The sequence below is a fragment of the Dysidea avara genome, chromosome 11 (assembly GCF_963678975.1).
Source record: "Dysidea avara chromosome 11, odDysAvar1.4, whole genome shotgun sequence".
In the NCBI taxonomy this organism is placed as follows: Eukaryota; Metazoa; Porifera; class Demospongiae; order Dictyoceratida; family Dysideidae; genus Dysidea; species Dysidea avara.
Window position 1 is genome coordinate 592,660 of NC_089282.1, and position 18,069 is coordinate 610,728.

General features: G+C 38.7%; 3 protein-coding genes across 3 annotated transcripts in view; 2 read left to right on the forward strand and 1 right to left on the reverse strand.

Moving 5' to 3' along the window:
- Positions 1-6,169, forward strand: part of LOC136238207 (fibrocystin-L-like) — a 53,764-nt gene extending 47,595 nt beyond the window's left edge. The window contains exons 54-62 of the mRNA XM_066028557.1: positions 1,049-1,288; positions 1,553-1,665; positions 1,718-2,033; positions 2,083-2,211; positions 2,261-2,491; positions 3,088-3,257; positions 3,310-3,379; positions 4,589-4,695; positions 5,953-6,169. Of these exons, the coding sequence (XP_065884629.1) occupies positions 1,049-1,288; positions 1,553-1,665; positions 1,718-2,033; positions 2,083-2,211; positions 2,261-2,491; positions 3,088-3,257; positions 3,310-3,379; positions 4,589-4,695; positions 5,953-6,064 (1,488 nt within the window). The 3' untranslated portion in view covers positions 6,065-6,169. The remainder of the gene's footprint in view (positions 1-1,048; positions 1,289-1,552; positions 1,666-1,717; positions 2,034-2,082; positions 2,212-2,260; positions 2,492-3,087; positions 3,258-3,309; positions 3,380-4,588; positions 4,696-5,952) is intronic.
- Positions 6,170-7,407: 1,238 nt separating this feature from the next.
- Positions 7,408-8,706, forward strand: LOC136238232 (bax inhibitor 1-like). The gene is made up of 8 exons (XM_066028592.1): positions 7,408-7,564; positions 7,615-7,720; positions 7,768-7,858; positions 7,910-7,988; positions 8,036-8,213; positions 8,266-8,366; positions 8,428-8,497; positions 8,551-8,706. Exons 1-8 carry the CDS (start codon positions 7,500-7,502, stop codon positions 8,569-8,571), a joined length of 711 nt encoding a protein of 236 aa, XP_065884664.1. The 5' UTR covers positions 7,408-7,499; the 3' UTR covers positions 8,572-8,706.
- LOC136238216 (phosphatidylinositol 4-phosphate 5-kinase type-1 alpha-like) lies at positions 8,613-18,067 on the reverse strand. Its single transcript, XM_066028570.1, has 17 exons — positions 17,914-18,067; positions 17,735-17,848; positions 17,635-17,685; positions 17,506-17,585; positions 17,383-17,457; positions 17,290-17,332; positions 15,644-15,796; positions 15,534-15,593; positions 15,289-15,372; positions 14,940-15,032; positions 14,834-14,896; positions 12,490-12,758; positions 12,023-12,106; positions 10,436-10,484; positions 10,295-10,382; positions 10,077-10,241; positions 8,613-9,267 (listed from the first exon to the last, which is right to left on the reverse strand). The coding sequence occupies exons 1-17, from the start codon at positions 17,968-17,970 to the stop codon at positions 8,678-8,680; spliced, it is 2,118 nt and encodes a 705-aa protein (XP_065884642.1). The 5' UTR covers positions 17,971-18,067; the 3' UTR covers positions 8,613-8,677.
- Between the last annotated feature and the right edge of the window lie 2 nt (positions 18,068-18,069).

The following is an 18,069-nucleotide window of genomic DNA, read 5'->3' on the forward strand; positions in this document are numbered from 1 at the left end:
TTCGTTGTCAGCTATGTTCAACCTGTTACACAGCATTACAAATCAAGAACTGTTCAAAAAGCACCTCTGCAATCAAAGTACCCAATACGATTTCCATTACAAAGAGAAGCCATCATTTGCTACCACCAAATCGACACCTTTTGCTGTCAGCAAAGATGAATGGGACACAAAGGAGGACACTGGTAAGTCCATGAAGAATGCATTGTACATGCTGTGGTATGCCAAAAGGCTTGTGTCCAGCTGAAGCGACATCAAACAGCAAAAAATCAAGCCCGTAACCTTAGCCGTTATTGAGTTACACTTGTCTGAAGGCATCAGTCAGTCAGTTAGTCAATAAAAAATTCCGTTTAATAATTAAAAATAAAATTAAAAATTCATATCAAATTGTTGTAAGCATTTCAAGTCAATCCAAAGGCTTTATCCAATGCTTCGTCATTGTCAGGGAAAATGAGGCTGGTGTTTGGGTGATGTTGGGCTATGCCCTACTGTTATGACAGGGATGTGCCTGCAGTGGTTGGTCACTACAAATTCACCTCTGACACATACACAAGTTAAGGTCCCACACTACATTGCCTAGACTCAACCCTGTCTCTTGTAACCATCACTATTCTAAACCTGTCGTAGTTGAATGCTTACCCTCGTGGCTGGTTCTTCTTTTGAGGAATCGATGTATTCCTGTATCTGCTATGTTCCCATTTATTCTGTATAATTATTTGTACTGTCAAACCAAGATAGTCTGGAGTTCTTGTTACAAGCTCACTTTAAAGAGGGATATGCAACCCCAGAACCCCCTAAATACAACCCTGTTATGCTTGGCCATCACAAACTGTACACCCACATAAGATTAGTTAGTTAACTCTTACTGCATTGATAGTTGAATAAAGTCTTTGATATTCATAACCTGTAACTAAAGCAAAACACTTGTGATTTTCCACATAATTTTGTGTTATTTATTCCCACCAGTGACCCCAGGAAGTTGTATAGCAGGCAACTTGTAGTCATACATTATAATTGTATTACCTAGTAATAACCTTTGTATTGTATGCAGTTCCAGACTAATTCACTGACTGTGGACAATGCTACAATAGTTGGACTATCACTGATCCCTGCAGCAGCTCCAGCCCCTCCCCCTAGTCCTGTAGTGCCCATTGACTACTCTAATACTTCAGTGCAAGTCCCTGAGCCACTCCCACTTGTAAACTTGTCTGTAGTACTAGACAGTGAGACTGGAAGTGTGACATATTCCATCCCTCGTGATATCAACATAGTTGTGCAGCCACCAACTGTGGTAAGTGTGTACCCTAGTGTGTGTGTGTGTGTGTGTGTGTGTGTGTGTGTGGGTGTGTGTGTGGGTGTGTGTGTGTGTGTGGGTGCGGGTGTGTGAGAATGTGTGTGTGTTTGGGTGTGCATGTGGGTGGGTGTGTGTGAAAGTGTGTGTTTGGTGTGGTGTGTAGGCATGTGTCTACCTTATCAGTGTGCGACCTTGTTTGTGTATACTAGTATGTTCTAGTGTATATAGTCACGTATGTACTGTGCTATTCTCTGCCTCTAGTCTGGTCACCTAGTATATGTGGTGGTAGAGATCACAGATGGTGATGGTAATAGAGTAGTTAGTCTTGGAATAGTCAATAGCTGGAACTGTACTGCTCAATTGAATACTAACAGGTTAGTGCTAATTGATGGGGTGTGACTTATAATCTGTACCTATTATCTACAGTGGTGCACAACTTGGCGGTCATTATGTCGTATCATTTGTAAATGGAGTAGCTAATTTCACACGTTTGCGTGTGGACACTCCTACCACTGATCTACAACTATCATTCACTATATCCCCTGGTGTATTACCTGACCCAACAACTGTTACCTTCACCGTCACAGCACCTGCTGAAGACTCCCCAGGAAAACTGATCACATTCAAACTGGCAGGGAACTATAGAGATGTTGTCATGGATTATGAATCCTTCCTTGTTGTTGTGAAGGAACATCTTGGACAACAGCTGGATATTGATGTGTCCAGGATCACCAGACTAAGGGTGTGTAGTTGTGTGTGATGTCACATGATGTCATATTACATCATCACAGGTATATGATGGTAGTATAGCAATAGAAGTTGAGATATTGGAGAGGTTTACTACTGATCCACCAGATGTACCCACTCTTAATGATACACTGGTGTTGCTACAAGTGTTAGTGGACAATGAACAATTCTATGTGAGGTGACCACAGTGTGATGGTGATAGTTACACAGTACCCCCCACAGGTGGCATACAATCAGCACACACTATATGCCGAGGGTGGGTCGTACAGTGACGTCACTACACGAACTGCTAGTGATGATGATGATATTGACTGGGTTATATTGGGCCCTATTGTTGGAGTGGCATTTGGTCTAGTAGCAGGGACCATCATATTGATCTTGTTGTGTTGTTACTGTAAGAATCGTGATAAAGTGTCTAAGTCAAGGACTTCATCTGCTCATGACATTATTGTGGTAAGCCATATGCAACTGTGCTTGGGTCTTCACAATATGTGGTGGGCTACTTTTTGCTACAATAAGATTCCTCTTCCAGAGGTGAGGTAAGACCTTGTCCTTATTAATTGATTGACTTTTATTTAAGTTCTTGCATTTGGCTAAAAGTCGTTCTTCCATGTAGGAGTATACATACAAGTACATACAATTACAATACAACACACACACACGTTACAATACATTACATATAATATCATATCAAGCACCACAGAAGGTGGAAGCAGGAAAGTCCTTAAAGTTAAAAGATATTTAGTTATCAGCGTGGAGTGTAGCCTACTAGGTATAAGGGCTATGTTACAATCTGTAGTCCCCTAAATCTCATAACAGTTGTAAACCCATTTGGTAATCCAGACCAGTTGGACAGGGTAAATGGAGGTTAGTCACATCATGTTATGGTCTCAGAACCCTCAAAGCCTTCTTTCAATCACCCCACATTCCTGGCTAATAAACAAACTGGCACCATTGTTTACCTGTGAGAAATATGATGTGTGACACACCTTCATGTCTGGTGTTCCATTGTAACTCTCATCTGTTATATTGGTACATTACAATTACAGAAGAACGAGTTCACGATGCAGTCATTGTCAAGCTCATCTACTATGGGTTCCCACCCTAGTGGCACTACTAGGGTATCCAACATCAATGTCATGATGGATGGTGGCTATGGCAACCCCGGCTATGACTATGGTAACCCCACTGCTACAACATTTACTGCTGACATGCCCAAGTGAGTGACCTAGTGATGTCAAAGCATCATGTGATGTCCTGTGATCCTATAGTGTTCCCCTTGAAGTTGAGGAATACAACACTGACAGATCAACTCCAGTAACCAGGATGTCTTATACTGAGGTGTGTCTGTAGTGCTGAGCGTTACTGCCATTTTAGTATCACAATCAATGCTAAAGCCACTATTCATGATACTGAATAGTTCACAATACTTACAAATAAATTAATCATAGCTGGTGCTACATAGTGTATTGCTCAGCATTCCTGAAGGAAGTCCTTATAGGTGATAGCAAACTAGCCACTTGTTTACAGTAGCGGTTATTGTAACATATGCTTTGAGGTTATGTTGTGATCTCTGCAGGAGTAAACAGGTGGGTGAACTTTTTTATCACTTACAAGCATTCTTTGCTAGATTTTTAATGACAGCAAGGTATCATGATGGATAATAACAAAATATCACAATATCAGTACTTTCAATGTATTGCTAAAACAGTAATATTGCTTAACCCTATATTTAGTGTGTAGTGTATTGTGTGTGTAGTATGCGTCTGTGTCTGTGTCTCTGTGTGTTACAGCCTGTTTACACTAGCCCTCTAATTCAAACTGTCTCGGATTAGAGCGATTTCCAAGTTAGTGTAAATGTGTACCGTATTGAACCAAACCATGTCAATCCGCTCTGAAATGGACCTGCTAGGGATGTGGGTTTGGTTCGATCTAGTTCGCTCTACTTACCCAGTATAAACAGTTGCGACCCTGCAGTTTAATTTGGCTGTAATAAACGGAATAAAGATATGGGGAACTACAGCTAAGATGGCAACTGTAATGATGAAAAGAAGTATTTAGGCAACTATATGGAAGGTACAGCCTCAAGAACACATAAGAGCTCAAAAACAAACAGGTACGTGTGCGAATGAATAGTTAACAAACTCCACATAATTGAGAGATTGTCACCAACACTTCAAACTTTACCATGCCTACTAACCTGACGATAATATAGAGCACAAATCTTCAACGAAAATTATGATTGTGAGTTTTAGTTTTTTTGCTGATTGGAGTGGGCTAGGCCTTCATAGAGTATAAACGAGACTCAAAAATCAATCTGGATTGCACTGAAGCAATCTTGCCCAGAGCGATCTGTAGTATAAACAGGCTGTTAGTGTGTGTGTCTGTGTTAGTGTGTGTGTCTGTGTTAGTGTGTGTCTGTGTCTGTGTTAGTGCGTGTCTGTGTTGTGTTAGTGTGCGTGTGTTTGTTTGTTTGTTTGTGTATGTGTAGTGTGTGTGTGTGTGTGTGTTATACTGAGGTAAGGCACTATTTTATGGTAATACTCACAGGTTGGAGAAGATTATGTACAACAGAATCCATTACCAAACTGGTCAGCAGATTCTCCCATCACTCTTCCACCTCGTGACTACCCCACCACTCTTGCTGGAGTGTCTCAGTAAGTGACCATGTTCCCCTAGGTGTTTCCTCTTATCAACTAGAGCCTTTGTTTGTATATGTGAGGGAGAGTATTAAGCATGGGTTTGCTATTAGAGTGATGCATTGATTAAGTAATCTGCTGAGTAAAAACACAACTTGTATGCTTAACAATGAGACAAATGTGTCTTTAATTGCTTCATTATTCTACTAGTATAGCGGCACAACCAAAAAGTCGTGCACTTTTTCATAAACCATGAAACTTTCCACATAAATAGTACTCCTCAATACATGTAATTTTAGATATAGTGCCATTGCTGAGATGACCTTTGGTGACCTTTACGGCCATTTTTGTACAGAAAGTTGATCATTTTGTCTTTAACTCCCTGAGGTAGTAATTAACTTGTTAAAACATGGTACCAAACAAAAGATCTTGTTGATAGAAACAACTTGGTTTTTATTTGAAGTCAATAGGTGATTTCATTACAAAGTTATGATCATTTTTATTAGCTGCAAAATTTGATAAATTTATGCATAATTATCTGCCCACAGGTAATTCACACCTTGGGGGCAGGTAAATTTATCAAATTTTGCAGCTAATAAAAAATCATCATAACTTTGTAATAAAATCACCTATTGACTTCAAATAAAAACCAAGTTGTTTCTATCAACAAGATCTTTTGTTTGGTACCATGTTTTAACAAGTTAATTACTACCTCAGGGAGTTAAAGACAAAGATGATCAATTTTCTGTACAAAAATGGCCGTAAAGGTCACCAAAGGTCATCTCAGCAATGGCACTATATCTAAAATTACATGTATTGAGGAGTACTATTTATGTGGAAAGTTTCATGGCTTTATGAAAAAGTGCACAATATTGCCAATTTTTGGTGCTACGCTGCTATACTATACTGAAGTAAACATAGTATTGGTCTATTCATGGAAAGCAAGAAGACTTTAATTTTGTTCCAGTAAAAAACCATTGAAAGTGAACACATGTTCACCTCTTGATATTATTGTTTTTGGTGGGAACTCAGGTGAACGTGTACTGAATTTTTGCGGAGATTGCAAATGAATATAAAAGTGATGTCAAGTATGATCTAGTGACTCCAGTGAACCTCATTATTTGCTAGTATGTATATTGTGACTATTGACAATCATGTAACTCTTGTGTTAACAAACAAGTCAGTCAGTCAGTCAGTCATATATACACAGTTAGGAAAGTAACATGCGTACCTCCTCTGTACACACTGTGTTATGTTGTCATGTGATCTCCATAGGGCCACACCCACTGGATATCACCTTAGTGGAAACCTTACAAGTGCTCAGCATCGCATGAGGCGTACCCCACCTTCGTTTGTCACTCCACACCCTGCGACGAACAAAAAATAACAACTTTCATTAATATCAAAGTTTATTGTTTATATTATTGCACTGGACTGAAATGCCAAAATTAATATTGTTTATTTGTAATATTTTATCTATTTTATCACTCAACTTTGTGTGTGAGGAGGAGCAGAGACAGACCACAATACAGTACTCATATTATTTATAGTGCTACTAGGTGATAATGATTCAGTGATGCACTGCAATATACATACTTTAAGAACATGAAATTGTACTCCACTAGGTACACTGCAAGATGGCCAGGGAGTCTGAAACTTGACAGTGAAACTGTCGAATGCAATAAATATTAATTCAGATCTCCAGACAACTTGATGTATAGGGGAAGCTACACAACTTTGTGGGTGGGATATCTGTGCAACTAGTATTTGTCATGTTTCATTAGGAGTCAAAGGGTTTTGATGGAATTATCTGCTGGTTACCACAATGCAATGCAAGGACAACTAGATTGAGTTATAGCTTCTTATTACTAGCAGCAGAGATTAAATTGTCTGTGTGTGCAGTAATAAGAGTCAGTGTAGTTTCATTAATGGCTGCATACAGTATAATTTCAATTAACGTTGGGATTATTGTTTTAAGCACCACGGGTTTGTTTAGATGAAAATTTGACTGATATAATGACACGTACTGGTCTTTACTAGGTCCCAATGAAAGGTTGTTTCTTAGCAAGTGTGAATTTATGGGGGCACCACCCTTTGATAACTATTATGTGATAGCTAGAAGCCACATACAGGTGTGCAATTGCATTTTAAATGACAGAAAGAACAAGGTGAAGGGCTATATAGCTAACTTCTAAGTATTGAAGAGAGGAGGTCAAAATTATATATTTTAAGTATGTTAAATTTTAGCTGCTAAAACTGAAATACTCTTGTAGGATAACTGATGATGATTTAAACTATAACTGAAAGGAAAAGAAAAGCAATGCATTATTAAACCTCTTCTTGACATGCACTGCTATCTCATCCTTGTGTCAAACATCTTACCATACCAGCCAAGTTTGAAATTATGTTTACAAACTGGATGTCCCTTTTGTGGCTAAAACATTAATTCAGTGAAGTTTTAAACATCTCAAAAATTAATTGAGCTACAACATCTGGGGCTGCGACTCTAGGCTCCGGCTACCAGAAGTTCTATAACAACAATTTTAGGTTCCAGCACATTAATTTCAGCAATTTGTTGTTTGAGAAATATTTGTTACTTGTGGGTTGTATATAACCAGCTACTATAGTATTGGCAATTTACTGACTCATGCTTAGCGCTGCAGCGTTAACTTTATTACAGCCAATCACTGTACGCCACTTGTCATACATTACGCAATGTGTCATCACGTCATTATAAAGGGAATGTCTAGAACTAGTATCCTAACATATACGGAACATCATAACATAATACGGAAGTGACTGGTGATAATTCGCGAGAAAACATGGACAACTTGTTTGGAGGACGCAACAGGTTCTCAATGAAAGCCTTAACCAACTTCTCTCAATTGTAAGTTAACTACTTCACCCACAGAATTGATAGTATCGTGATGTTCATAGGAGTGACCAGGCGAGACGCCATCTTAAAAATGTTTATGGCACGCTCAGCCTTTCGTTGTTGTCAGCGCTGGCCGGAGCCGTGCTCTATTTCATCTCATCTATAGCGGTAGGGTGTATCGTGGTAATGATAGTAAATCATTCGTCAAATTATAGGGCCAGTTTCTGGGGGTCATCGGCTCTTTTGCCAGCTTGATATGGCTAATGGCAACACCTTATAATGAGAAGAACCAGCCGAAGAGGCTTGGTGAGTTAGTAGTTGTAGTAATGTACTTGTGGTATTAGTCGCGTTGTGTAGGGATAATGTGTACATTTGGACTGTTCAGTGGAATGACCTTAGGACCTGCCCTGGATTTTGCCATAGCAGTGGACCCTAGGTACAGTGACGTCACTATCGCGTGACCCTTATATTATAATCCTCTAGTATTGTGCCGACAGCATTCCTGTCAACAGCAGTGATCTTTACATCATTCACATTGGTTGCTCTGTGGACCCAGCGACGATCACTCCTGTACCTTGGAGGTTCCCTATTGGCTGGCTTGAATTTGTTGCTGTTGGCGGGTTTCATTAATCTCTTCTTGGGCTCCTACTTCATCCTGCAGGTATGACAAAAAGTGGTGGGCAATAATTAGAATATCTAATTGATCTCTCCAGTTTCAACTGTATTTTGGTCTGATGGTGTTCTGTGTGTTTGTGATGTATGATACTCAACTGATTGTGGAGAAATTTGAACATGGTGACAAAGATTACATCTGGTATGTGTATGGTATGCTTTTTAATAAGAATCAAGTGTTACTATATCCCCTGTAATTCCAGGCACTCAGTGGAACTGTTCATCGATTTTATTGCTATATTCCGCCGACTGTTGATAATCCTTGCCAGCAAGGTAAGATAGTGATTTTATTCCAAAATATTCTATAATCTGGGTAATTGTTATAGGAAAAGAAGTCTAAGAAATAAAAATTTTTACTTCCAAAACTGTTCAACGCTGTTTGCTAGTGTAAAGTATAAAAATTGTTGTCACACTTTTTGTGTTGTATAAAAGTTACACAATATTATTAACACATCATAAGGTTGCTGTTAGTTTAGCTTCAATCTCTTGTTCCTTGCGTGCTGACAAGATAACATTCCTGTGAGGTGTGGCTTGAATAGTGAATGATTTAGTAGTAGTAATAGTAGCTTGCAATTGATCAGATTTGTCCACATCAACTGTCACTTCTTCCCAGTTACTTTGTACCTCCTGATCGGTGGTTCCTGCTGCAACAGTCAAGGTTTCCTGGTTTGTAGTTATCTCCTGATTGGTCAATACCTCAGTAGCTGCCTGTTGATTGGTTGTTTCTGTGGTCTTTGTCAATACCTCTTCAGTCACTATGATAGGAGGTATTGTTATGTTTTCTCTACCTGTCTGCACATTAGATGCTGCCTCCTGATTGGTTACATTAGTATCCACTTCCACTGTTACATTAGTTACTGATTCCTGATTGGACGTATCTGTGATGTGACTTGTTGATGCTTCCAGAGTGGTTGTCATGGTGACAGGCGGTGATGATAAGGGTTCATGTGACTCCTCAACAGAAGAGAGGCGTGTCACAATGAGCATGTGATCTCCTGATCTTTGTGGTTTCTCAGTGTAATCAGGTGGAGGATCATTCATAGCTACAGGAGATAGTGTCATGTGGTAATATTTGCTCCTCTGAGTAGAGCAAGTGAGTTATCTATGAACCATTGGATGTTCTATTGAAACTGATTAGCAGTCAATGAATATGTGAGAAGTATTGTGGCTAAAGCTTCTAAATTGCAGGTTAGTTTACACTACTAACAAACTCCTAACATTCACTTATAAACATCATCTTATTATTAAAACACAGTGTGGGTGGATCAAAGGAGCTACCCAGGCTGCTTCTGAATGTAGCCTAGCAAGTTGATAAAGGATAAGCTCACTAGGGATAAATAGTATACATGACTTGGATTAGGCCACAAAACCACTTGAACTTGTGCTACAGCTTATTTCCAATAGACTACACCAACATCACAAAAAAAACACTCTGCAGAAGCATATCCATCAAGGCCTTTAGTAAACTCTGTAAATAGTCCTTGAAGGACTACTTATTAAATTCTGTAATGTCATCCCTAGCAATTGTTCACACACACACACACACACACACACACACACAGAGTCTAATCTAAAATGTAATACTGCTCGTAAATCATCGTGGCATTTCACATGATCTATCAATAATTGGTTTATATGAAGACGGACACACTATAAACAAAAATAATACAGAGGTTTTGCTTTGTCCTTAATATAGAGGATTTTTTAATTCTAGTTAATCAGGACACTGGAAATGAGGACACCTCAAAACATCCCCTCACAATGCCTCAAATATTGGTGCAGCATCATGCTGGTTACCCAAAGGTAGTCACAGATATATGACCAACAAACTTTTAATTTCTACAATACTCACATGCTGGTGGAGATGATTGTTGATAAGCACTGTCTTTTTCTGGAGTTGTTACACTTCGTTGTCGTGGTAACTGTGGCCGTACAGTAGCAGCATCATCAGAGCTAAGTGACGCTTGTCGTCTTGTGCCCGGGGGACGAGTAAACGACCGTCGAGTTTTGGGTTTGACTGTACGAACACAAATGTTCATCTCATTTAGTGCACACTTGATATTGTCTAACCTTTAGGCTCCTTCTTGAATACCTTAGTAGAAACGAAGTCATAAAATCGTTTCATGTAGAAGCCAGGTTTATGCACTGAGACGGTATCCTGAAAGTACATAAATGTGTTTACTAACAAATGTGTTACTCTAAATAACGCACCCCATCAGTTATAACAGACTTGAATGTGTGCTCCAACTTCTTACGGAACCTGCAGCAATACCAAACACTTCATGGTGGAACAGATAAATCAGTGTTAAATATCATGAACCACGATAGTGGGTTCATAATAGGGATTGTTGCAAAAATCCTAATAGAACGCACACTTAAAAACCACCTTGAAAAGCATCCTTCAACTCAAAACAACCCTCTGGTGGTTCTTTGCAATGAGTATAGGTCCACTAGTAAGTATCAAGTGAAAAGGAAACAGTATGTGTATTTCAGACAAAACTGAAATTTGCCCATTTGTTTATAAAAAAAAAAAAAATTAAAAACTCAACAGAGAACCCAGTTAAGGTATCAATTTGTCTGAATACTGATCATATTATTATTATTATTCTTTCACAGGCATAGCGAAGTTTACAAGGAGAATCCTGGGATAAAAGGTAGTAAGGCTTGCTGAATTGACCATTGTGCATGTCCATGACCTATTTTTGATTTCGTTTTCGGATGGAAACAGCCCAAACCGGGCCGTTTCTTCTTGCCAAAATGCCATTACACATGAGAAGCCATACAACGCTGCACTCGAGTTAGGTTTTTTGGTGTGCGCTACTTGTGGCTAATAGAATCTGTACTGAAAACTTTGTTGCAAGGTGGTTTTTCACTCCATGATTATTGTACATGGGTGGATTATCCAGATTAAATGCTCTAATAGAGCAGTCATTTAAATACTCTAATAATGCAGTCAAGTGTATAACAACAATTCTTGCACTGAATTTGACAGCTATTAAAGGTACCAGTAATGTGAATTCTAGCTCATATTAGGAGACTCTCATTCTGTATGCAGATCGCAATTTGATCAGTTCATGTGTGTACTGAAACGTTGACAGCATTACTATGCAGAATGCAAAATTACACTATTCACGATAGTCTTCACTATCAATAAAAGAAATCCATAATCCATTACTGGATTAATAAAAAGTACACAAACTAGATGAATAAAAAATTGGAAATTTTAAAATGGGAATAGGGATCGCTGAAAAAAGCCATGAAACAAGAAGGGATCGACTACAAATCCCTATTTTGACTCATTTCAAAATGACAGAGCATGTAACTAAAGATTTATCACAGAGAGTCAAAATAGGGATTTGTGGTTTACATTACCACCCCAGCGATCCCTTCTTGTTTTGTGGCTTTTTCAGCGATCCCTATTCCCATTTTAAAATTTCCAATTTTTTATTCATGAAGTATAATAAGTCAGAGCCTTTTTCTAATTATATGTGATACTAATGGCTTCTCCACTAAAATTTTACTTGTCTAACAAAAAGGAATTTTGGTCAGTCGTGCTGAAATTGGTCAAAAAGTGGCAATACTTTTACTTGTAACACTGAATCAGTACAGTTGAACTCCAGTTATCCCCAAACGTTCAGTTAACCAAACTTCACAAATGATTGTTCTATTAGAGTAGATGAAATTTTCATTAATCAGCTAAACACATTGTTTAAGACACAACTTCAGACAATTCAGTTAGTACAGGTGGTCCTCATGTGTTAAGATAACTATATTGTGTGTCCACTGTAGTTACCATACCTGTAGCTTTGGAGAATATCAATTATTCCAAGGAATATTAATACACGATCTCCAGTATCGGTTTTGCCCAGTACTCCACCAGGACTGTAAACAACGTGTGATCAACATGTTAGTATAAAGGGGAACAATGGAACCTCTATATAGTGCACACTTTAAGAACTGTGAACACTGTGCAAAAGTTACGTTGTACATGGAAATATCAAAGTCTTGAGATGTTAAACAACGTGAAAATTAAGTCTACACTACAAACAGTGAACACATAATTGGCTACTACATAAGGTCGAGCGAGTTTTCATGGATCACTTATATTGTATACATCACACTCTGCCTCAAAATTTAAAGTATGAAAATTTTGCAGGCACACAAAGCAGCTGAGGTTGTTCCTTCACAATTTTTAGGGACCACTCCTAATATCCTAACACTTCAAAGAGGTCACTATAGAGAGGTTCCATGTCAGGCCAACTCACGGCACTTCATAAGGAGGTGAACTGGCTGGTTCTTCCACAGAAAAGTTTGGTGTCTGTGCCTGTGCTGACTCAGGAATGATTGAGAACATTCTTCGGACAGTTAGCGAACGCTGGAGTGGAGAATCGGTTGATGCATTCACTGACAAGAGAGGTAGAGTGGCTGCCTTGGGAGAAGAAGGAACATCTTGGTCTTTCTGACGTAGAACTTCGTCGATGTTGTGAATACCAACCAGTAAGCTATAGTCCATGATGCCAAAACTCTTTAACACCTGGATACATGGATAAAATTCTGCTAAATAGAACAATTTGTTAGGGTCGCTCTGAAGACATTTATGGGCTTGGCTATGCCTAACCAATGCCAAGCTGTTAAGGTGAGGCTGTTATTTGGGCCATTTTGTTGGGCAAGAAAGCCCAAACCTCCATGATCCCTAATATACAGTACTGTATGATATTCAACACTGTTAAAATGCCATTGCATCCATAATAGCTCTATTGTCCATTATTGTTTACATCCTAATATGGTTATATTTAGCGACAATACCTTACAAGGGCATGCTATTAATCAGTGTATTGACTGACTGACTAACTAACTAACTGATGCCTTTAGCCAAGACAACTGATAAGGCTGCAGGCTTGATTTCTTCACTGCTTGACATTGCTTCATTCCAAGACGTGCCTTTTTGTCCAAACTTTTAGTGCACACTAATTATAATGAAGTTGGTATAAAACTAGCTGGAGGCTGTTTATTGTACTTTTTACAGTTTATTATTTTTGTTCTAGAAGCGTTTTATAGAATTCATACACAAGCAGGGTACCAGCACTTGTTAGTCACACCAGCCAACAATATTAAAAGCAATTAAATAGAAATTATTTGCTTGCTTTTACTTAAGCTCTTGTTACCTTGCTAACTAATAGTAATGTTGAAATACTGTGAAGCCCTGACTGCTGCTAAAAATAGTTACTACTAATTATGGCACTTCCATATAAGGAGCTCTACATTACAATAAGTGATAGGGCTAGTCTAGCTGTCTCACAATAAGGCACAACTAGGTTTGGACATGCACTACTACTGGCTCAGTCTGGCTGTTCATATAACCCTACAATTTGCCAACCACTTGGTTTAATTTGGACACAATTTCTACATTTATCCTACAGTACAGGTAGTACTGTATGTAACAGATCATAAAGGTAGGTGTAAGCGACCTCTCTTGTTTCCCTACTTTTTTATGATCCCTTACATTTTTTTCTTATACTTGTACCATAACACTTCTACACAATATATTACAGATGTTGTACAACCAAAACGTGAAAATAACTTTAAGCATTTTTTACACACAAAAATAATGGGAGCCTGTATTCTGCAGAATACGGAATAGCATGCAGAATACGGAATAGCAGAATTACGGAATAAGCGAAAATCACATTCTAAATATTTTGTTATTGTTTATAGCCTCTACAACGTTTTAATATACATTCTTCACCTCGTAGAGAACACAATCACAATGGCACCGATCCTCGGGGTGATCTTTAAATAGGATATGTACAAAGATATTCACTCTAGAACAATCTAACTAAGCTAAACTACTGTTAAATACACTTCACTACATAATCGCTAGAAATCTAGTAGTTCTTTGTGCATACCAGCTGTTACACACGAGCAGCTAGCTAGCTAACTGGCCGAATAGTTTAGGACAAAATAATCCACCCCCTAGGTATCTACCCTGCATGCATGGAATAATCCTATAACTCTGTTACCATTTCCTAAAGTGTTTCAAATAATTTCGGAGGATAATACTGCTTTCAGCTCCCAAAATCAGAGCTCCACTAACACTTTGTATATAACTCTAATAAATTCGGGCAGTTACTCGTGTGTGACAGCTGGTATGAGTACGTATAACACAAAGAACTTCTAGTTTTCTAGCGATTGTGTAGTGAAGTGTATTTGATGGTAGTTTAGCTTAGTTAGATTGTTCTAGAGTGAATATCTTCGTACATATCCTATTTAAAGATCGCCCCGAGGATCAGTGCCATTGTGATTGTGTTCTCTACGAGGTGAGGTATGTATATTAAACGTTATACAGGCTATAAACAATAACAAAATATTTAAAATGTGATTTTCGCTTATTCCATAATTCTGCTATTCCATAATTCTGCTATTCCGTGGAATACAGGCTCCCAAAAAAAATGCAAAAAGTTGCATAGGTGATATAGGTGATAACCATTTTTTCTTTTAAAACTGGAAAATACATTAATCCAAAATTTCATCACCTCTTGAGCATACAAAGATGTTTCCAGACTGACTGACTAACTGACAGTTTCATGTGCACATTACATCATCACTCACCGTCACATCTCTCTTCACACTGGACAATAACTGGTCGTAAATCTCAGCAGGAAGAGTGATACCCTGTGGAGATCATGTGATACAGTCACACACCCTATCACTGCACCTCAGGATGTCTTTGCAAAAAATCAATATCCTTAAATGTTGGATGTTTTTTAGCTTGTTCCGACGAGGATGCAAAACGCTTGTACGATGAGCCCTGAGGATAGTGTCAAACATAACTGGTATGATAGTGTCACAGTACAATACCAGTAGAGGATGATCACCCATCACAACCCTTTGATGTGTAATTACACTACCAAATATGGATAAGGATTGAGAAGGTTTGTAAGGGATCTGGGACACATATGACATGGGATACAAGTGGTCCTTTACAATATTTGGTATTGTTATTTCTTTGAGATCACAAGCTGATGATGCATGACCATCCTCCTGACATAAGGCATATTATTCACCTTGAGGTCATATTTCTCGTGATATTCTATCGTGGATGGCAAAAGGTTGTTCATCGCTGTAACCCGAATGTTCTTGCCTCCGCTCTACAGCAATAATAGTAATGGGTGAGTGTATACTATAAACTGTGACGCCATCAATTCAATGAACTGCATCTACACACATTCAACACACACACACACACAACACAACAACACACACACACACTACACAACAACACACACACACTACACAACAACACACACACCTGATAATTATAGAGGCCAAAGAATTTTGGTAGCAAAGTTCTTTTGTTTTGTGTTAGATTCTGAAGCCATCATCACCATGAGGATCAGATTACAATATTAACCAGCTTACCAAGTAGTAACCAGGCAATAGTTTCTGTAGAAATTCTGCCTCTTTCTTAGACACAGTTTTCATGATAAACTCATCATCTGCAGATCTGTAAAACAAGGAGCCGCTAGCTCCTGGATTGGACAGCTCACTGAGTGGGTAATGGCACAAGGATACCTGTAAGAATTACAAGAGATCAAATAGTAGTGAAGCCTCCATTAGTAGCCACCTCATTATAGTGACCATGTCAAGCACCTTTCATTTCTTTAATAATATACACATTGGATTGCTGCTCCCATTGTGCACAGTAGAGCTTGGCAAGCTGGAGCATACACAGGTTACAGTGTTTGCTGTATTACAGTTGTTCATGTTGATGTTATGCTACTTCTAAAAATCAGGAGCCAATTTAATTAATTTATTTATTTATTAAGGCTTTACAACACAAGTGCTGAAGGTCTGTAGGACACCTGGTCCTACAGCCTGTTTAAAGACATAATTGAGAAGGTGGAGAAAGGAGAAAAAATCCATAACTGGAGTCATTGGACCTGGGCAGCCTCAAACCTGCAGCCATCCGATTAACACTTGAACACTTACAAGAGTCTGCCAGGCAGTCAGGATGTTTTCTCCTTGTTAATTTCAAGTATCTGTATCCGTAGGAACTCTAGAGAGTGACTTATTATCTCAAAGTACCCCCCCATGTGGGACCAAATGGACATTAGTTTATTTGTTTAGAGAAAGTCTCAAGGTTGCCCTTTAATCTACTGAAAGTGTGATAAGTAAATGCAGAGGAGGCTGGACACGGCACACATGAGCACATATATTTGTATTGAAAGTATAACCAAGCCTTCAGCAAAGTTTTAACAAGCACCATTCAAAAGTGCACCTCAAGTTTAGTATTTTAGGGCTATCTACCCCATTCAACCCCACTACTCCAAGCCCGTAAATCGCTGTTGAAATCTTAAGGGATCACGTGTGTTGCAAGTTTCGTCAGTTATCTATGGATAAATCAATGGGTAGAACTATAAGGACACTTTACGTGCTTGTAGTCGAGCCAAATAAACATTGAAGTAAGTAATATGGATGCTGAAATTGCCTCCAAGTAAACTAAAAAAAAAGGAGCGGACGCCACCAGCCTGACCTCACGGAGAATTGATTAGAGAATGGGAAACCTGAGCACTAGTGTTTCAATAAGAATTCTGTTGTACGGCACAAAAATCCGGGTGTGTCTGTTCTAATACCTTCTTTATCTTCGTCTTGGTATTGAAAATATGCAATAACGGTAAGTTTTTAGTAGCGCTTATATCGTGTCCAATCTCCTCTGAAGTAAATGTGTGTTATTATCTCATAAGTCATTTTACATAATTATTTTACTGGGTTTTTGCATAGATAATATATATTATCTATGGTTTTTGTAAGCACAAGTTGTGCACACTATATAGTGACATTTATGTCGTGGCATGTCTTGTTGGAGCACACTGCACAATATTGCTAGTGTATACAAGGCCACCTCATTATTAATGCCATAAGTATGGTCCAATAAATGGTGAGGCACAACCATATTAGCCAACTGATTAACATACCATCACCATGACAACATAGATAACATAACACAATTATAGCACACTCCATATTAGAAGTGCACAGGAAATATTTCTAGAGAGTTCTCATACCATGTAGTCCTCTGGCTTGATCTGAAAGGCTTCCCTGAAGAAGCTAAAATTAACTGAGATGTATTATGACAGGAAGACAACATTATTGCTGACCGGAATGCTACTGGGGAATATGTCTTGAATCTGAAGTCTTTGTGTTTGTGTGCTGGAGTGAACTCACTGCCAGAACTATCAACAATTCCAATACGACACCACCACATTTGTCGTCATGTGTACCTTGGGTAATCACTAACTTCTACTACCTCAAAATCCGTCATTAACAAATCTCTCCTTGCTTTAGGCTCCAGACTACCAACCTAACATGATTGCAGCCATACACACTTAACTACACACTACACATCTCACTGCTTGTTGTATTCCCAGCTGTAAGGACAGCATTAACATGCTGGATGGGGTCTGTGTGTACACGTGATCATCACGACCACACCTCTATACAATAAATTACCTTCTTGTACATTATCTCGCCATCTTTGTCAACCTTGAGATGACCTATCTTCTTGTGTGCTGGCGGGACCTCCTTCAGGTGTAACTTTTTAGGCTTAGTAGGCGACTGGACTGGCTGTGCGTTTAATATTAATACAATGAAGCGCACTTGGCGCCTTTTAAAATATATCACTTTCATACCTCCTTTTCCGCCACCTCCAAATGAACATCGCTCTCCATTACAACTGGAGAGGCCATAACTTCTTTTGTAATGAAAAATGAAACTCCTTACGTATCACGTGATGAAGTCATAATGCCACGTGATCACAGTTGGCGCATGGCGCTTATTAAAGAATA